We start from the raw sequence: 21,292 nt of genomic DNA on the forward strand, positions 1-21,292 counted from the left end.
AATTGGTGTGTGTGTTTGTGGGGGAGGTGTATTTCATTCCATGAAGTTGTATCACACGTGTGGATTTGCGGGTTCATCACCACAATCAACTTCCAGGAAAATTCTCTCAGTACAGGATTCTTTCCCTTGTCCTTTTATAACCACATCTGCCCTCCCCACCTCCCCCAATTTCTAACACTTGACAAACACTAATTTGTTCTCCATTTTTAAAATTTAGTCATTTCAAAAATGGAATCATATACTTCATAACCTTTTGGGGTTGAATTTTTTTACCCAGCATAATTCTTTGAAAATTCATCCAAGCTGTTGTGTACATCAACCCTTTGTTCCTTTTCATTACTGAGTAGTATTCCGTGATGTGGACCACTGTTTGTTTAACCAGTCATCTGTTGAAGGACATCTGGATGAATTCCTATTTTTAGCTATTATAAATAAAACTTCATGTACAGGTTTTTGTGTGAACGTAAGTTTCCTTTCTCCAGGATAAATGCTCAAGGGCGAAATTGCTGGGACATTAGTTGTGTAAGAAACTGCTTGAATTGATTTTTAAAATCTCTCTCTCCAGTAGACTTTAAGTTACATCAGAGTAAATAGACTGAGTTTTGTTTGTCTCTTTGCTTGTTTGTGTGTCTAATCACTGTATACTGGGGACATCTCACAAAGCTTAGAACATAATTTACCAGTCTATAAATATTTATATATGAATTAAATAAGGAATGAATGAGTGAGTGCATGAATAAAATTTTTGTCATGGGGATTAAGTAAAATAATATATGTAGATCATTTTTTAGAATGCTTAGCATGGAGAAACCTCTAATACTAAGTAAATTTTTATCAACATCAGATGTGATTTTGGCTACGGGTGACATGATGTAACTTTCCAATTCTTCCACCTTCATCACACAAACATCATGTGGCTTTATAGGGTTCCAGAGGTCTGAGCTCTGGCTCTACTTCCTTCTCTTAAGAAAAGTACGTCTCATGAATGTGCTGAAAACAACAGGGTGGGAATTTGGGCTTCATACTTTAAATAAGATCCTGCTTCCATAGTTCAGGGTGAAGCTGCATGGCTCCTTTCTCTGTTGAAAACGAGCAAAGGCAGTAAATGATAGAAGCCTTTGGAGTGTGAGGCTGTCGGTGCTGAACTGGTTAACCTTGTCCCAGGATCCTTGTGGTCTTAGCATGCGAAATAAATATTGTTGCAGTGGATGGAGATGGCACAGTCCTTAATAGAGAGAGAAAATTAGTAATTCTCATTTGCCTGGGGAAAGCGCAGGTCTTCCTAACGTCTTGATCTATGTACAAAGAGCTAGTAAAGACAAGCAGTCCTCATAATAAAAATAGAAATGAGGTTTTCCCGACAAAAATGCCACCGGAATGATAAGCTGTCACAGAAGACCTGGGGAGATGAGAAAGGAACTTCCTCGGTGGCTCTAATTAGGCTTACGTGGAGAGCGGCGGTGCTCGGGAACCGTGCACGAGTGCTCTGTGCCTCTTTCTAGAATCACTTTTCACCTCTCTCCAGAGGGCTGGGAGAGTGAGAATGTCCAGGTTCATTCCTGGTAGATCACATCCCCGTTCTTCCTGTGATGGGGGAGGAGGCGTTTTCACTCTGTGACGTGGGCCACTTAAATAAAAGAAACAGAAGGAGAAGGAGCGGAAACCTCCCTTTTCCTTATTACGGAAGTACCCCATGGTTATGAGAGAAAACTTGGTTAATACAGATTAGCAATAAAAAAGTAATAAAAGTCACCAGTAGTCTCAACACATTTTAGATGTATCTATTTAGCTATATAGATTTTGATCTAGAAGGAGATACCCTTGGAAATGGAGAGTGTAAATTGTAGATATAGATTGCATTTACATACATGGGATCATACCATATAAATATGGACATATATCTTATTCCACTCCTTCCCCCTCATTTCATATGCGTGTTTCTGCTTTTCAAACTATTGTTCCCTAGTTGTATTTCTAAATCCGGGGGATATAGTCCCAATGGAATGGGCAGTAAATGAGTTGTTTGTATGGTTGTTTGTCTGACCAAAAATCAAAATAGAATCCCAAGGATGTTTGCTGGCTGAGATCCATTTTACTCAAGCTGTGTGGAAGGAAAGGAGAAGCACAGGCACCTAGATCTCCTTCAGGCATTGGGTCAAAGCCTGAGCTTTTCCTACCCTGATCCAGGGTTTCCATGGCAACAGGGAGACCCTGTGGTGGTTTATGATACTCATGGGGATCTGGAGGAGGCAGCATCTGCCTGAACCACAGTTTGGGATTTTGTAATCCCATTTACTTCATGGGGAAAGACCCACCTTATAGCAACTGTTCAACTTTCAGACATTCCGCTTTAAAATCCATTTTTATGCAATAAAGTGGAAGATCAGAGCCAAGGAAATCACACCGACCTGAGTTAGGGCCTGAGCGTGTGCATTTAAAGGCTATTTATCTTCTCCCACCCTGTTTCCTCACCTTTAAAATGGGAAGGGTCAGACCGCCTTCCTGACTGGGTTTTGGGGAAGATGAAGTGTGATAACAAGTGTAAAATACTTGGCATACCACCAGCAGACAGTAAAGGCTCAATACTTCTTAGCTTTGCTATTTTTTTATGATGTTTCTTGGAATTGTGTGGCTCTTGACAGGACAATGGCTATGCGGGGAAAAAAAATATGGGAATGGCTTGGATGGTGAGAGGCGGGGGTGGAGAAAGGGAGGGTGGAAGCCTGCTGAGAATCTGAGCGGTATTAGAGGAAGTATCAGCACCCTGGAGTTTGGTGTTTCACTAAAGAGGTCATAAAATATTAACATCCTCCAGAGTTATCCAGAAGAACAGTGGTGTCAGCTCCTGCTTGCTGTACAAGAGAGGCTCCTTAGAGATGTCTGTGGCCCAGTTATGAGGAGGGACAGCGGGGGGAGTCAAGGTGGTGACAGGGATGCCAGTTGCTTCCTTAGCTGGAAGCACTAGAGATAAGAGAGAAGGGCAGGATAGTGAACTAACAAAGAGTTCTCCTGGAAAAGAGGAAAAGAATGGCCCTCTTTCCTTCTGACCAGAGAGGATGGGGCTGTCTTTCCAACAGAGGCTAGTTGCATTGTCTTAACCCTGTGTTCACAATTAATAACCAGATCACCGTCACCAACACCATCACCACTGTCATCACCATCATCATCACCAACACCATCACCATCACTGCCATCATCATCATCATCATCATCATCATCATCATCATCATCAACATCATCATCAGCTCTACTACCACTGCCATCACCATAGGCAACGTCATCACCACCATCACCAACACTGCGGTCATCATCAGCATCATCATCATCATCACCAACGCCATCACCACTTACCATCACCATCACCATCATCATCACCATCACCAACACCATCACCACTGCCATCACCATCATCATCACCATCACCAACGCCGTCACCACTGCCATCATCATCATCATCATCACCCCCATCACCAACACTGCCGTCATCACCAGCATCATCATCATCACCACCAACACCAGTACCACCACCACCATCATCACCATCATCACCATCATCATCACCACGAAGCTATGACACTAATACACATAGTGCATTTATGGGTTGCACTAAGCAATTTACACATATAATCCCACGTTATCCAAATTGTGAAAAAGATACTCACGCTGTCTCCATTTATAAATGAGAACCCCATGACCCAGAAGGTATAAATAACTTGCCAAAAGTCACCCAGGTGACAAAAGAGATCCAAGATTCAGGACCAGGTAATCTGCCTCCTCTGTTCTTGTTATGATCCAGTTCACTGTCAAGAAGGCAGTATAAGGACAGCGTAAACTCTGTGGCCTCAGAACATGCCCTTTTAATTCTTTTTTTTTCTTTTCTGTAGGAGGGTAAGCCTATAATCAGAGCCTCACACTGGAGTGTGAGTGTCACACAGGAAACCAGAGGTTCTCAAATATATGTATATGTATATACATTTACACCAGTAGAAACCCTTTTACAAAGAAATTCTACATGAAATGCCATTTGTAAAAGAGATGAAAGGGGCAGAGTGGAGATGAATTTTATAATTCAAATGTGAAACATTTATTATAAAGCCTATGAGTGAGAAAATGAGGCTGATTTGATGAACACCAATATTTGAAGTGGGGAGTATGGATAAGTAATATTGTTTTCAATTAGCCTCATAATCCAGTTCACTTCAGTATTTTAGTTTGTTGCAGAATATTGCGAAAATGCTGATTCACATGCTGACACAGAGTTGCAAAAGGTAATTTTTTTTTAAACCAGATGACCCCCAAATATCATGTTAATTTAGAATGCAAATTCCATCTCCTGCTTTGTTGATCATTGTATCTCCAGCACCATGCTTGGCACAGAGGATACATTCAAGATATACCTGATGAGTGAATGAATGAATGAATCAATCAATCAATCAATTAGTGAGCATCCAATAGATTTCAGAGGCGTAGAAGTGGAGAAGGACTTGTCATCTCCAAGTTTTCTCATTGATTCTACCAATAGTTAACAAGCCTCTGCTACAATAGATCAGGTGTTGTTCTAAGTTGATGGGGATGAAGCATTAAGAGGGAAAATAAAGTTCTCATGGAATAGGTGCGTGCCAGTGTGCAAAGGATGGGAAGGCAGGAGATAGGCAGTAAACCAACAAGGACCTCACTTCAACACTGGCTGTCCCATTTAAGGATCCTTATGTAAGCATCCCATGTAAGGATGCTTACATAACCCGCCTGGGTTTCGGCATCCTCGTGGGTAACAGTGCTATCAGTATGTACCCAGCACTGCCCCTGTGAAGAATAAAGTGAAACACGCATAGGTGCTTTCCTCCTCATCTCCATCTCTACACTGCAGAACATACAAAGATGCGTGTCTCATTCTGGGCTTATTTATTTAATTACACATTGGGTATTCTGGGATTTGTACGCTCATATCATTAAAGCAGTTTCAGCCAGAGAACATATATTTGGAGAGGTATTAATATGCACTGGGCATATGCAATTACAAGACTAGATACGAGGTGACCAGAATCTGGAGGAGGGGGAGGTACATTAAAGAAAGTGCCAGTTATGTTGCAAGATAAGAGGTGCAGGACCACGTTAAAGCATTTGCTATCAGACCCTCAACAGTGGGAGGGGTCTGTGATGTCTTTTGAGCAGAAGGTGGGCGTGCCTGATTTTTATATTTAAAATTTCCCTGTGGAATCAGTGTAGAGTGTGATTTGGGAAGAAATGAGACTGACCAAAGGAACCAATTAGGAAAACATAGCTTTTTTTGTTGTTTTGTTTGTTTCTGTTTTAGCCTAGGCTAAGGAGAATAATAGGATGCACTGGGACAGCGGCAATGGAAAATCGAGAGACTTCGTAGTCGGGAGATGGGAGAGCTAAGAATGATGTGATATGGGACTCGATTGACTAGTCAAAGAAGCAAAGGGAGGTGTGAAGGGCAGATGTTAGGGTTTCGAGGTTATGTAAATGGAAGGGAGATGCTTCTATTAACAAAAAGCAAGTCTATAGGGGAAGAGCAGGACGTGCAAACGTTTTGTTTGGGGGGGTGTTGAAACAGCAAGGATGGGACCTTCATACTGAGACATGCAGGAGGCGGTTTGAGGTGCATGATCATTCCTCATGCAGTGGTTTCCAACCACTGCTGCAAAACCTTCACCCATGTGCAAAGAGTATCATAGTAAATAGGTCATTCAGGGTGATGGCAATTGGGATACAAGAGTTAAGAGACCTAACAAAGCACAAAATGATGATGCCAAGGGAGACCTTATGTTTATGGAGCATGTAAGAATTCTGCCACAGACCTACCTAAGAAGGTCCAGCCAGGGAAACATGTAGTTTTTCTCTTACATGCCACTGTGCCTGAAAGAGTGTCAAATTATTCTATCTGAAACCAGGTAAAGGTGATGCCCTTCTTTTAACAGTGGGCATAGTAAATCATCCTCTGGAGAGTACTGTTTTGATTTAGAAAAATGGCTTGATGCAAACTTGGGTGAGACGGTGATCCCCTCAGGGGCACGGGGTCAACTGATGTCAACATTTCAAGGAGAAGGAAACTTGGGACAAAGGGGTGGGGATAAGACTTTGCTCTTGGGCTCTCAGTGGGAAGGGAAAGAGGTAATACAAACATGGCTGAGAAAGTCGGAAATCAAGAGAGTCTAATCGTAGTTGATGGTGGTAGAATAGCCAAATGTCATTTGCAAGGATGTGATACATGCAGATCCTTCTCGAATCATGTTTCTAAGATGAATATCACTTCTCCTATCCTCTCTCTTCCTTACGCATGTACAGTTTTTATGTCTGCTAAACTCAAATGTGCCTTTTGCGAGTGGATGTGTTGTGGAATGACAAGGGGCTGAGCTTCACTGTGGGTTCTTGGGATGGAGCTCAGAGACAGGGAATATAAAAACCTGAGCTCACAGGTCAGATGAGGTTGTAAGAGTGTGAGTTTCCCATAATGTGGAATTGCAATTTGGGGACTAAGACTTGGAATTTCAGAGCCTGTGTATCTGTCGAGGGGAGATCTTGAGAACCAGGAAGGTCTTCCACCCCGTATCCGGTCCATATGCAACGTGACCTTCTAATTTTTGCAGACTAACCTAGTTTTGTTTTGAATCCTTACATCCTTCCTAGGTCACCACCAAAAATCACCAGCCTTTGAAGGTGTGCCAGTGTTGCTGGGGACCAAGGATCCCTGTGGCAGCTCTTGCCCGCATGCCAGGATAGGACCTTGGGCCAGTTAAGGTCAAAAGGGATTATTCCAGGACTTGAGATGTTAGAGGCAAAGTCATTTCTAGTCGGAGAGGTTTGAGGGTGACTCCTGTTACATAAAGATAAATATTTCTGAGCATTTGTGGGGTCAAAGAACTCTGCAGCCAAGCTTATTACTGAGGAAAAATAGAATCTTCTGCAGGCTTCGTTTGCCTTCAGATTTGCTCGAAGTTCCATCCAGAAAGCCGCAACACAGAGAGTGGGTGGGCGTGTGGAGGCTTCCCAAAGTAGACCTCTCCACCCACTTGTTCATTAGGAGAAACCACCACTTAGCTGTTTTTGTCTCTACCGCCTACTGTCCCTTGTCCCACGCTCTCACATTCTGTCCTGTGCACTGGAAACAGACTCCCACCCTCTCAAGTGTCAAACTTCGCACTCTCCCTCAGCATCACCTCCTGGAACCGATCGTTTTAGGAAAGCTCCTGTGAGCACTTAAGGTATTTGCTTGCTCTGGGTCTTTTTCAGTTGGGGGCTCTGTCTGGTGTGTCTTGGATCTCTCCTGACCCAATGTCAGTTGGCTGCTCTGATAGAACACTGTCTCTACAACTTGTCACTTTTGCCTGGGGTAGCGTTAGGGAGGTATTGGCAAATGAGGATGGATGCAGGGTTGTTTCTTTGGAAGAGTTTCAGGTAGCCTGTGGGTGGTGTGTGACTTACTCCTCCCGTAAGTAAGTAGGGACTAGAAAGCTAGGAAATTCTCATATTATAAAATTAGGTAGCTGGGGTTAGGATAGATTCCTGGAAGAGGAAATCTTGCAGCTGCATAGACAAAGAATAATGCTTCAGAGAAGTGCTTGCTAGGTTTAGATATTGCAAACAATGATGAATAAGATGATGATGATGATGATGATGATGATGATGATGATGATGATGATGATGATGATGATGGTAATGATGATTTGTAAGCAGCGTCTCTACTGTTACTGGTATAGCATGGTGATGGAAAGAATACTTCCTGCTTTTTTAATTCAACAGAGCTTATTGAAAACACTGCCCCCATCCTTTATTAGCAGGACAGGGGGTATAGTTCTTGCAGCTTCAGTTTCTTCTTCTGTAAATTGGGGCTATAAAACCTACCTTACACGGTTTTGTGAGGAGATAGATAGATATCGATACATAGATATATTACACAGGCCAGAAGCAATCTCTTTACGAGTGTTAACCCTAGTCAGTCTCCAAAAAGCAGTAAAAGACCTGACATTTTGTGAGATCCAGCTGGTGAAGAATTTAGTTGACAAAGACTAATGTGAAAGGTTGTGTTCATTTGATTCATTAACAAGGTTAAATAAAATGTGTGTACTCAGAAGACCAGGGCAGAAAGGTGATGTCTACAGATTTTCATATTAATGCCATGTCATATGAAAAAATTCTCAAAAAAAAAATTGCATTTGGAGTTAGTCATTCCATGAATGTATTGATTTTGTTTATCTTGTTTGTGTAATTTTTAGCAAAAAAAAAGAGGAATCTCTCTTTCAGCAGCTGGTCGGGGACGGAGCACAAAAGTAATTCATAATCATAGTCGCTAATATGTATTGAGTGGTTACTAGATAGCAGGCACCAATCTCAGAACTTACATGTATTGTGTTCATTTATCTTTTAGCAACTTATTTAGGAAGGCAAAATTAGCATCATTCCCTCTTTGAATGAAGCTGAGGTTTTAAGGGTTTATAACTCCATAGACATTTCATACCAGCCATAGAAGCATGAGGCAGAACCAGAACTTCACACCCAAGCAGTGAGACTCCAAAAGACAGTATCCCCACTCTACAGTATACCGCGTGCCCTCACAGGAGCCAGAAGGAGCTCCCAAATCGTCCATCAGAGCCATCATTTCAGGTGGCCTTGAATGAGCAGGCTGCAACCACAGTGTCACTGAGGAAAGTGAGTCCAGCAAATTCAATCCATCTGACCTTTATTAAGCCTCTCCCATGTGAAAGGCGTGCTGCTCCGTGGTGCAGGGAACTCAGAAATGAGAAAGGTGTTTGGTTGGTTCTGCTGCAAGGAGCTGGTGGGGGTGAAGAGGTTAGTTATTCCGACCTAATGAGTGTCACAGTTGATCATGTTCAAGCATCCCCACAATAGTTAACGTGTATGGTTGATTCTTGGGGTGCTGGTGCCTGGGCTAAGAAGCACTTTACATTCATTATCTCAGTGGTTCCCAAATGCAGATCCACCAATTCATCTGATTCCATAATGACATTTTCAACAGACTGCAGCTAAATGAGAAAATTAAGGGCAATTTAGTGAAAATTTTAATAGACCTAAATTTAATCAATTTGAAGGGCTGTCCTTTATTTTGAGATTATGTCCTTCTTACTTTTTGGTACAAAATGCCCTTTCCCTTATGAGATGATGATGAGAGCAGATGGTGTGTATGAGTTTGTATGTGTGTGTGAGTTCATGTGTGTGTGTGTGTGTGTGTGTGTGTGTGTGTGAGAATATACTAACTTGGTCAAAAAAAATTTTAAGTTATTAATTTCATGCAACCCGTCCATTGTTTTTAAACTTTTACTGTGATAAAAATTATTACGTGAATTAGGGAGAAAAAAAATCTAAGAATCACTGCAGTTCTGTGAGGGAGGTATTATTAGCCCCCTTTTACAGATAAAAGAAGTGAGCCTCAGAGTGGTTAATTTACACACCCTCATGGACAGATCCTGCAAGTGGCAAATCTTGGATATAAACCCAGGTCGTGTGTTTCTGGGAGCTGGGATACTAACACCACCATGGGCATCAATCATGGTGTTTCTGCAGCAATGAACTCCCTAGCCTTCCCCTGGCCAGGGAGGGGGCAGACCAGGAAGCCATTTTCAGAGTCCTGGGACTCTTTGGCCTTCGTTTGGGTTGCAGGCTGAAATCCAGGACAGCTTTGGGAGACTGATGATGTTGGAGGGGCAGATGAAGAAGGTCTGATGACCGGCACACAGCAGACCAACACAGTGGGGAAAGCTTGTCCATTGCTGCAGGCTTGCCCTCTGTGGGACCATAGCTAGCAGCCAGTGAGGCAACTACAGTGGGAGGGGTGGGAATAAAGGGAGAGACGTATCTTCTGTGCCTCCTGAACCCCTTCCTCATTGGGCCTGCAGGGAAGAGGTGTTTGAGCAGGAACAGAAAACAAGAAACGCATTCGCTAAGTCATAAAGATCTCCCTGAACTACATGCTAGGCCTGGTACAAAGACAAACCACCCCACCTAGGAAGTGGGGGGATTGAGAATCAGACACTCCAGAGATTGCAAACCAATTCTGTCCCTTATTTTCTATGGAAACATTCTCAGGTTTCCTGCCTGTGGGTCTGTTTCTCAGCAGCCTTGGCACCAGAGGCAATGCTGGGGCTGGTGCTTTGTTTTCATTTCTGCTCAGGGAAGCTGAAAACCTTGTCTCTAAGAAGTGAAGTTGTAAACAGAAATGAGGTTCTAAGTTTCTGGAATCCTGTACAGCTACCAAGGTATGTGTGCTTCCCGTTTTTGTTGTGGCTGTAAGTATCTAGAATATTCCACCTTGGTAGTGTGTTTAAGCAGGTTTTTATGGACTAGCCAGGAAAATTTACCACCATTTAGAAAAGTACTCCTTAGGAACACATAACCCGAGTTCTTCATCGTAAGAACAAAGATAATAGAAGTAGTGGCAGTAATTGTAGCAGAAGAATTTTTTAAAATTTTATTATAAAAGTCATGCACAAATCCATTCTTGTGACAATTCAAACAACACACATCTTTATAGAGTAAAGATTGAAAGTCCCCCCACCTCCCTTTTCTGCCTCATTACTCTAGATGTAAGCGGATTTACCACTTGACTTGTATCTTTTCAGATCCTTTTCTATGCATTTCACATGTGTGTATGTATGTGTATTTGTGTTCAGACATCCACACATGCCTATGTGTAGGTCTGTATGTGCATGTGTGCACACACACACATGTGCATAAAGAGATTGTGAGGTGCTTGTGGTTCTCTGGTTGGTGTGGTTTGGTTTTCACATACAAAACTGATTATCTGTGCCCTGAAACTTCTTAAAGATCTTCCGTAGAGATCTTTCCAAGGAAAGACACCTAGAGGTACCTTGTTCTTTCTAACAGTTGCACGGTAGGCATGCGTCATACTGTGTTGTACCATTCTTCTATTGCTTCCGCTCATTTGCTTTTACAAGCAATGCTGGAAAAAAATTATCCCAGTACATGTATCTCTGTGCCCATCTCAGGTATTTCTTGCAGGATAGATATCTAGAACGCGAATAATTCGGTGGAAAGATAAGCATATTTAAAATGTTGAGAGTAAGTGTCAAACTGTTGTCTCCAGAACTGTACCAATTTTAACTCTCACCATCTGTGTTTGAGACTACCCATTTCTCCACAGAGACATCGATTCTAGGTAGTACTGGTAGGCATTTTATTTTTAATTAGTTGATTTTATTTATTAATTGATGTCCATCTTGTGGACAAAGGATCGTAGTTAACTCTTCTAAACAACCAATATAATTTTGAAAAGAGCTTGGGTGGTAGCAGCTAGTTATGAACTGAGCATCCTTGTACTGGGGTTTCTGTTCTTTTAAACTTGAATGCACTGACACCACACACCCAGGCTGGAAAGCTAGTGGAGTTTGAGGGTCCTTGACTCAGAAGTGGGCTCTGATCTCCAGCCTCAATCCTGTGATTACATGCAAAGCAATTGTCTCTAAATGGTTGGAATCCGTTCTGCCTCAGACACAGCCCTTTACTCTGAAACAAGACCGCCGTGCTCATTATCTGAGCACTGCTGAATGCTCCACCTTCCAACTCTGTGCCATGGAGTGGGGACACCTTTGCCAAAAGAACCGTCTGAGAAATAGGGCTTCTCCAGGGTAGCCTGGAGGGACCATCAGGGACTGAGACCTCATTCTAGGGGCCAAGAAGCCAGCTTAATATAGAGAGCTAAAAGAATAAATAAAACTCAGAATCCATGGATTCCTGGAGCAGAAAGAGATAGCTTAGAGGTCATTTGCTCCAAATTGCTGTTGTATTAATTCATTCATCTGTCCATCTACCTATCTACCCATCCATCCATCCACCCATCCACTAATGCAGTATTTTCTGAGTACCTACAATACGTCAGACACTGTATTAAACCCTGCACTTCAAATGGACAACATAGCAGGTGGGAATCTTGCCCATTTTTGGTCATCGGTAGGAACAAACTTGCCCACCACCACTCTTGGTAGACTGAGCCATGAGAGCTCCATAATTAATATATTAGGCAAATCTGGGGCTTGGCAATCAGAGTGGAAGGGGTGAGGATGCAAGGAGGCTTTTCATTTTTTTTTAACCTTTTATCTTATATTGGAGTATAGTTGATTAACAATGTTGTGTTAGTTTCAGGCGTACAGCAAAGTGATTCCATTGTACATATACATGTATCTATTCTTTTTCAGATTATTTTCCCACTTGTTACATAATATTGAGCAGAGTTCCCTGTGCTATATGGTAGGTCCTTGTTGGTTATCCATTTTAAATATAGTAGTGTGTACATGTCAAGCTGAAGCTGCATTTGCAGAGCGAGTGCACATTTATACCGTGTTTACTGCGACCTGCCCATCCCTCTTTGTCTTTGGTGTCCCGGCTTCCCTGATCCTGTTCTCTCTTTTATTTTTGCACAGCACTCATCAGCTTCTATATTCTGTACAATCTACTTATTTCTTATCTTTGTTCTTTGGTTAATGACAGCCCCACCAGAAAGTAAACGGTATGGTGTCAGGAATCTTCGTCTTCTCCCACTGAAACAGCCTTAGGGACCAGACCAGTGCCTGAGTGTAACCAACACTCACTAAATATCATTCAAATGTTTGAACAAGTAGGTGACTCAATGTACTTGTGATAGAGATCATAAATAACAAAGTTTCCTACAGAGACTTTCATTCTCACTTTCCTGAAGATTCAGAATATGTCATCGCCTGTATCAAAATTTGGAAGTGAGAATAAAATACTTCTCAGCCACTTCTCGACGTCGTCATGGAGCTAACCCCGGAAGGGATAATTGCATTTAAGATCAAGGAGTCCTTCCTTCTGTCTAACTGGGGTTTTTCTTGCTCTGAGGCACAGCAACTCCCATAGAAGATCTTCCTTTAGCTAAATGCCTGCCTTTTTGACAGCCTTAGGAAGTTAGAATAAGGGATTATGGAAGAGACAAAAGGAAGAAAAACAATTTCCTTTATTATTTTGAAGAGTTGGCAAATTTGAGTGAAGGAAAAAGTTACAAACACTGTTGTGTGGGTCACATTAAAACTGCAACAGTTGCCTTCTGCCCGAGGAAGTTTCATCTGAAGATGGCATTGTTCATTGCTGGTTTTCCGGCACTCTCTCTGCTTCCTACAGGGTAAACATTCAATGAAGGGTTCTTGTAGCTGAAAGTCCGGAGGGTAGCCCTTGAATGTGCACGCAGTATATACACTCAAGTGATACTGAGTGCCCAGGGACCCTCTGTAGGAAGAGAGAAGGGTATTTTCTTTCCCCCATGTCTCCCATTTATTGACGTAGAAGAATCGTTTGGGAGCTAGTAGCATTGATGTGGCTCTTTCCCAGTCTCTGTTGAGATAGAATTCAAATTCACCATCCCCAGACACTGCTTAAAAGGCTAGCAGAGTTTTTTCACTGAGCCATAGTTGCAGCTAGGGCGTTACCATTTGATTTGGGGTAATCTGACGCTGTGTTCCTGATTAACAGTCTGCTGATAATAGCCACTGCAAAATCTTTCCTGCCCCATCCTTTATGCCGTGTTGATGGTCTGTGTACTTGTTTGTGTGCGTAATCATGTTTGCATGAATCAGTTTGCATGCACTTGTGCAGGGATGTTCTGGACTTGGTTGTCCAGAGAATGCAGCCTGGCCTCGAATCATTTTGGGATGCATTTACACAGTCCAGATTCCACCATTTCCCTTTGCAGATTTCCAGTTTGCCTGACTGTGGAGACCTAAGTCTAAGGAGAGAAGCATGAGCCATTATTGTAAAATGGGTCTGTGGGAATCCAGTCACCACTGAGAGTTTTCAACTTTGGGGAGAAAACAGACCAGAAACCCAGTGTTGGCTCAGTACAGCCAAGAGCAGTTATTGGTTCCTTACATAATGTATTTGTTTTTCATTAAACCATTCAGATAAGGTCTTATTAAAGTGCCATGTATTATTTATCGTGTTTCTTATGAAAATGAGCTGAAGGGAAAATTCTGTTCTCTTCTTGGGGCATTTGCAGCCTTTTCCAATGCCAGTGAGGGGGGAAAAAAATGAAGGAAAGCAGGGTGAACCCCTGTCAGTACAGCAAATTGCTTGAGGCAACAGGAGAGGATGGGAAGGAGAGAGGAAGGATTGGAAGGGCAGAATCTTTGACTTTTATTCCGTATATGTTTTGTGGGGTGGTTTTCCCTTTGATTTTGTGAATTGCAACATCTTTTTAAAAAATGAAATAAAAACAGGCGGAAAATAAGAAGACAGAAAAAAGAGAAAGAGTTTATTTGTAAATCAGACCTTGTCTGATGAATGTGAGACAACAGATAGCAGGGATTTTTTCAAATAACCACTGCCACTTCCCCACCCTCAAAAAAAGCATTGTAAAATACCAGGCTCTTCTCCCCTAATCCTGCAGCCCAACTTCTGCTCAGGGTTTAACATCCTACTGTGTCCCCTCTAAATTGTTGGGATGTGTGAGTCCCAGGGTGTTGGAGAAATTGGTTTTGCAAGGTGAGGAGTAGAAAGAAACAGCCTGGTTGGGACCTAGTGTTTGGCAGAGTGAAGACTTTTGTATTGTCGATGGTGTCTCAAGACAGAACAACAAAAAATGGAGCTGCGGCATAATTAATTTCCTTTTCTTCAGAAAGCATTTTGATTAGCCTGCAAAGTGAGTTGTGCCTTGTGAGCCGATGGCCTAGAAACTGTCATTTGGCTGTGTGTCCCCTCGAGCCTCACAGAAGTGTCACTGGGGATGCCCCTGGTGGCCAGTCCCCAGCCCTGTCCCAAATGCTTCTCCTCAAGGGTGCCCCTGTCACTCTGTCCTTCAGAGTGGTGCCCCCAGCCCCCAGCCCTGCAAGGCTTCTTGCAGGGAACCCAACAATCAAAAAAAGATGCTGTTCAGACAAGCCTCTTGCTCTGAAAAAGAAAATCCAATCACCGGGTCAAAATCTATATCACAAAATATGGCTACTATCCCTGATCACGCTTTTACTGCTGCCAAGAACGTGCTTTCCCTCCCCCGCCCCCCGCCCCGTAGGGACCAAGGACTCCTTAGAGTCTTAATATTTTCTTTTGATTTGCAGATCACATCCTATTTTATTGCATAAAGACTAACGAAATCTACTAATGAATAATTATTACTTCATAAAATAAAGGGGAGGGGGAGACCCCTTTGCAAGAGTGGAATGCTGATGTGGCCAAGGAGGACTGGCCAGGCAGGAAAAAGATGAAATAAATAAACCCTTGTCATTTGCCCGCTGCAGCCCACGGAGTCATCTCTTTTCAGACCCAGATCTCCCCACCCTGTGCGTTTACAATGTGAGAAGAGCGGCGATCCTAGGCAGGGAGAAGCCCCCCCTTGAACTCGCGCAGGGCTGGCGTGTTAGTCCAACAGGCTTGATTTCCACGCCAGCCCCAGCCAGGGCGGTCTCTCCCATTCAGGCCCGGGGCTGAGTGGCGCGCTCCCCGCCGCCTGCCCGGCCAGGGCGAGGTGCTGAGCGAGAGCTGCGCCCCGATTGCCCGGGGGTGCGTCGCCGCCTCTCCGCCCTGCCTCCGGCGCGGGCAGCCCCAGCTCCCCCCTGCCCGCAGCCCCTAGCGTCGTCTCAGCACTCCTACGAGGGGGAATCCCATTTCCGTGTTTATTTGCCAAACCCACCGCCGCCACCCGAATCTAAGACTCCGGGTCCCAGCTGGGCAGTCGCATGAATTGTCCAGCTCGCCTGGGTGCTGGCGATGTGAGGCGCTCTCTGGCTTCCTCACCCGCCCCGCGGAGATGTTTAGCAGACACAATTTGAATTTTGGTGAGTCGTTTGGAAAGAAAAAAAAAAAAAGCAAAGGGGAGGGAAAAGAAAAACCAAAAACCCTGCCCCTGGACCCATTTGACAAATGAGGCAGCGGCGGCAGTAGCAGCAGCGGAGCGAGCCTCAGTGTGAGTCTGAATCTCTCTCCTTTCTCCCCCTCCCTCTCTCTAGCCTTCAGCTTTAGCCTCCCCCCGCCTCCGCCCCCACTGCTCAGCATCTACAGGAGGGCATCGGCCCCCCTCTACCTTTCACAGAAGTTGCCTTTGCTTGTTCTGTCATCTTCACGGGGGCGGGGGGCGGGGGACACCCTCCACTTTGAGGGGCCTCAGAAAGCAGGACCAACAAACCAGAAAAAACGATACAGCCACGAAGGGAACAAAATAGTTTCCCGGCCCTCTCAAGTGTCTTAGTTGGAGGCAGATGAACGCCGGGATCTAGCACACCCAAAGGGAAGGAAAGCGAGGGAGGAGGGACGGACGCGCGGGGTGCGGCGGGGGGGAGGGAGAGAGAGAAAGAGAGAGAGAGAGAGAAGAGAGAGAGAGAGAAGGGAGACAGCCACCGGGTTGGGTTTTGACTTAGATAATCAGCAAAATTAAAAAAAAAAAAAAAATTGTAGCGACCAGGCAAAGAGCGGCGTGATTGCATGCGAGCGTCCCCACTCGTGCTCGGCGGGCGCCAGAGAGACACGATGCAGCATCCTCTGACGGGGGCCACCTGCGTGGCGCTCCCCAACGTGGGCATGTGTCCCCAGCTCTCGTGTGCCTTGACTTTTATGTACTTACAGCAGGTAAGGCGCGCGTCTTCCCTCGGTGGCTGCTTCCCGGGGCTCGGCGGACTGGGTACCCGCGTCGCTGGGATGCGCTTTGGTACCTTGGATGGGTTTGGGGAGGGGGGTCCTGCGTTTGGACGGGAGGGGTGGATCGGAGACCCTAGTCCTCCGTGGACCCCGGGCACTCTGCGCCCAACTGTTTTTTGCAGCTCTCTGGATACTTTGAACGCCTGATTCTGAGCCTGGGTACCGGGAGTTTAAAATTGCAAACTGCATTTTCCTTACTCGAATCTTTCCCGTGTCAGTGCGTCCGGTGACCATCCCCAGTCTAAGACCTCTTTGATGCTAAGAGTTTGGATCTTTGTGGAGGCATTTGGGTGCCTCGCGTTTTAATTCAACTGTTTTAATAAGGAGTGCAAAAACATATATATGTGTGTATGTGCTGAGTATTTTTGTTTTCTTAAGTTTGTCTGGGTTGTGCTGTATTCCGTCAGCTTGGGATCTGAGCCTTTGGGTTTCTGGAGGGTGTCAGCCCCAGAATCTGCCTGTAAACTCACTGGAAATGCTGTGATGAAGGCGAGGGGTTTAGGATGTGTCTTTGTTGGCATGTATAAAAGCTTTTTTTTTTTTTCCTCCTCCACGCTCCCTTAACGGTCTTGTTGAGGGATTCTGCGTTTTATTTTCCATTCTGTGTATATTTCAGAATCTCGCATTGTGTTTCTCTCTTTCTCTGGGTGTTTCCCTCGGACCTTCTGTCTCTTTTTCTTTCTTTACTAGTAGGGCTACAGCCTAAGTTGGTTTCAGGGCTTGGGAAACAGCTCAGCCTTGCCTTGTGGAGCGACAAGCCCAGCTCTGTCTCGCTGGGCAGGGTTTGTGGATGTGAACGACAGAGTTAGAAGGATCTTGACATGCAGATGGGAATCCTCCCTTCCCAGGGTCACTGTCCTGCTCTGTGAAGAGTTAACTTGACTGTATCTTTTTATCTGTTTTTCAATTGATTCCCTTCAAGAGTACTGTGCGTTGTGTGTGGTTGTAGTTGACTGAACTTCCTTTACAAGTGTTCCAAGGGGCCTCCTTCTCCAAAGACCCTCAATTTCAACCTGTGTTTTAGGACTCTACGTATTCACAAAATGTCCAGATTCTGCTTTGAACATTTTGGGTAATTTGTTATCAAGTCGTTTGCCTCCAGAAAATATTTCTTAGGCATATTTTCTATCTCAAGTCTTTTTGAGAACAACCTTTTATTTTTTCTCGTCGTTTTAATATCTTAGGAACTGGTTTATCCTTTTAAATATTGTTTTATCCCATTTGTCATTAAGTAAATTGTGCCAGGAAACATTTCCCAAGAGGCTATTGGTAACATATGATATGATTCATCTGCTTCTACCATTTCTGTGCCTTTGCTGTGAGTGCCTGTGTGTGTGTGTGTGTGTGTGTGTGTGTGTGTGTGTGTTTTATACCAGTTACCCACCAGAAGAGTATCCTAATAAGCTTTTTTACAGATGCTAAGCCTCAGTTGAATTTAATCAAATTGTTAATATGAGTTGATCTTTTGCCTACCGTATTCACTTCTTTCATGTTATTTATTAACCAATTGGAGAAGCATTACCTAGCAAGTAAAATGCTGTAAGTATTCAATGTTCCCACAGTTTCTTTGTGCATGATTCTTTTTTTTTAAATAAATTCATGTTTCTTCCTTCTAGCTTGTTAAATTGGTTTGCTTGGGGGGTGGGCACAACTTAGGAAAGAAGACTGTGACTTTGAGAGGTTATTCTTGCCATGGAAAGGACAAGTATCTAGGATGAATGCAGGGGTTTTCAACATCAGCCAGGCAGTGTTTTCCAGTGTGTGTGTGGGGGGGGGCACTCCTGCTCTGGAAAGGGGAGGCTCAAAGGGAATGTTGGCAGCCATCACAAGTATTTAGAAGTGACTGAATCAGCATTGTGGTTCCATATGGTGGTAGATGGAGGTGGGTTTTGAAATGTACTGTGGAATGCACCCCATCCCTTAAAAGGGCTTGTAATGCTTTCAGCGAAAGTGTTGATAAGGTGATGCTGACATACAGCGTCAGAATGCAGTGTGTGCGTGCGCGCGCGCGTGCACACGCACGCGTGTGCATTTTTTCTGAGTTTCACTAAATGCCTGAAGTATAGTACAGGCAGACATTTATTTTTGCCTGTCTGGTTGAGAATCAGGTTTTCCAGCCATACATCCCACCTTGCTAAAAGCTCACTGTCAGGGTGGGAGAGTTGTACCTTCAGGTCATGTCTCCTAGCCACTGCTGGCATGACAGTTTGTGTAGAAGTCTCGTGTCATTGCTTTTATTTAGCAGTCCAGACAATTGGCTGATGAAGGGTGTGAAACAGTTCAATCTCCACAAACTGCTACAATCTATATGTCTTCTATCAGTACATCGCCACTATGTTTTCTCTCTGCTATTAATCTGTAGCTATTGCTGTATCTCTATTTAATTCTGATGATAGGAGGGCTAATCTATACTTTCAAAGTTGATCAGATGGCTGGATCATACAATATCTCTGATAAAGGACACCTTCACTGGAAACATTTTCTTTTATTATTATTTAGAAATAAGCATATTTCAGGAGTCTTTGTCATTCAGATCACTAATTACATAAGAAAATAATGAAGACACAATTCTCTTATTTTGGAGGCTTTATCATTCTGTTTTCTAAATGCACAGACTCTGATTAGGGTCCACTGCGTCTTCCTGAAAACATATTTTCCTGGAACGAAGTTTCCGATTGCTGTCTTTGCCTCAGCCTTGACATCTCACCTCTCTTCCTAAACCCTCCCAGATCTGTTCCTAAGACAACTCATAAAAGCAAAAATCAATTGGGATACCTCAGCATCAAGTCTACCCTGAATGACCAAGTGAAAACGACATAACCCTTTTGCCACAAAGAACTTATTTATTCAGGCCAAAGAAGAGGCGACTTTGGTCTTTCAATTATTTTACTTATTCCATTTCATTGATTCCTATTTCCCAATGACTCTACTTTAGATGGGTATTTTCCTACAGTTACAATTTCTTTCTTTATTTTCCGCTTTCTCCTCTCTTTTAACATCAGAGATGTTAACTACAGTTCGGAACTGTAAGACGGGATCATGTCGAATAGTCCATCTGGCATCTATATCTTGAGGCCAGTGATGTCATCACATGCATATATACCCACATCTGTATCCCTCTAGGATAGAGCATGTATCCTATGGTTGTAGACCATTGTTAAGATGGAAGGGGCAGGCAGGCATTGTAGCAGCTGGCTTCAATCTTGCTGTCCAGGGAAAGTTTCTGCTTCAGCCGCTGTTCTTGATATACTGCAGTGGCTTTGTTTGGTGTCTTCTTGGGTGGTGAGTCTTCTTCTCCCAGGTGAACTTCAAATTCACACATTCCCCAATATGGAATCTGCCCAGAGTTCCAAAGTGGGTACCCATTTCGACAGTCTTGCTTGGAGGGAAAATTCTAAGTACAAATTCCAAATTTGGGGGTTTACTACAAGCTGGGTCAAAAGAGTATAGGTTTCGTTTTTCACAGAGAAAGAAAAAACAACTACACACACTCATAACAAAAAAATCTAGAGATGCTTGATGTCCATCCTAAGTCACAGGGAATATCGGTAAGGTACGGTGAGGCTACGGACACAGCAGACGAGGTTTGTTTTCTGATGCACACTGCCTGCCAGACTTCCCCCAAGCTGTTTCACACTGAGTTCTAACTCTCTGAAAGAGGATAAGTAGCATATTAACTTCATTTTCCCTGTTCCTAAGCCCCCACCCATGTCTCCCAGTCCCGTTCTAAGAAAGCTTCTCATCTGTCAAATCCTGTTCGCTCAGAACCTTTTTATCAGCCTACATTTAAAAACAAGTCAAATGCTTAAAATCCACATTAAAAGCAGGGGGGAAAGGGGGCCTGTAAAGTGGGCCATGCCACTGTCAATATCCAAAGATTGGTCATTTTTCCCACTTAATGATGATCCATGTGGTTTGTTTTAAATAGTGAAGTGGTTTGTACAAAGGGTAATTTCTGGTAAATGAAGCCATTGCTCACTACGGACATCTTCAGATCGAAAGCAATTGAACTGAAACCTGCATATCAACCCTTTCTGTCTTTAATTAGAAAGTGGATCTCAGCTGAGAGTTGCCAGGAAGATGGGCTCTCACACCGCGGCTGTAGGAGGGGGGACCACCCTCCCCATGCACCTGCCGCGGTTATAAATTTGGGAGGCGCTAGGGAGGCCGTAACAATTACGGCTGCGTAGAAAAGTTCAATTCTCATTTTACTTACTTACCTAGTGCTGCTTAGTCTGATGATTTATAGGGGACCAAATGGCATTTTATCACCTTCTTTCTTCTTGGCTTAATCCCGTGTTGATTTATTAGATCGTGCTGTAGATTGAGGGGAGTCAATAGTGTCAATAATGCAGAAAAGAATCAGGATAGATTATCCTCATGTCTGAATTGTTTAAGGAATTTAAGTGGCCGGAATGAGCAAATTCCCAGGCCTGGGTGACTCTGTTAGAACCTAGGACCTTCTGTCTCTTTCTAGAGAGATCTTATGTCGTAAATTGGTTAAGTAACCAATCTTCCTGGTTTCTCCGATTTTTCCAATTTAAGGGGGAAAGACATGAATTATTGGGCTCTGATCAGCCAGATAAGGCCCCTATCTCAGGTGGGCTAGGGTTCACCCTCTGTTTCTTCCATTTGAGGAATCTGTGACAGGGGATTCACT

General features: G+C 43.7%; 1 protein-coding gene and 1 long non-coding RNA gene across 38 annotated transcripts in view; one reads left to right on the forward strand and one right to left on the reverse strand.

Annotated features, from left to right (window-relative positions):
* The window catches only part of RBFOX1 (RNA binding fox-1 homolog 1), a 2,204,510-nt gene that overhangs the window by 1,807,450 nt on the left and 375,768 nt on the right, over window positions 1-21,292 (forward strand). For 2 of the 37 annotated variants that reach the window (XM_082362257.1, XM_082362269.1), the window contains exon 1: window positions 16,266-16,563. The exons of 29 other annotated variants lie outside the window; for them this stretch is intronic. In XM_082362257.1, the coding sequence (XP_082218383.1) occupies window positions 16,420-16,563 (144 nt within the window). In that variant the 5' untranslated portion in view covers window positions 16,266-16,419. Of the gene's footprint in view, window positions 1-7,903; window positions 16,564-21,292 lie in introns of those variants that run through there. 6 more of the 37 variants (XM_082362265.1, XM_082362258.1, XM_082362274.1 and 3 more) reach the window with 6 other exon arrangements.
* LOC309614218 overlaps window positions 1-21,292 on the reverse strand; it is a 409,767-nt gene that overhangs the window by 304,407 nt on the left and 84,068 nt on the right. The gene's annotated exons all lie outside the window — the stretch shown is intronic.

This window comes from Balaenoptera borealis (assembly GCF_965194805.1).
Source record: "Balaenoptera borealis genome assembly, chromosome: 16".
NCBI classification, from domain to species: Eukaryota; Metazoa; Chordata; class Mammalia; order Artiodactyla; family Balaenopteridae; genus Balaenoptera; species Balaenoptera borealis.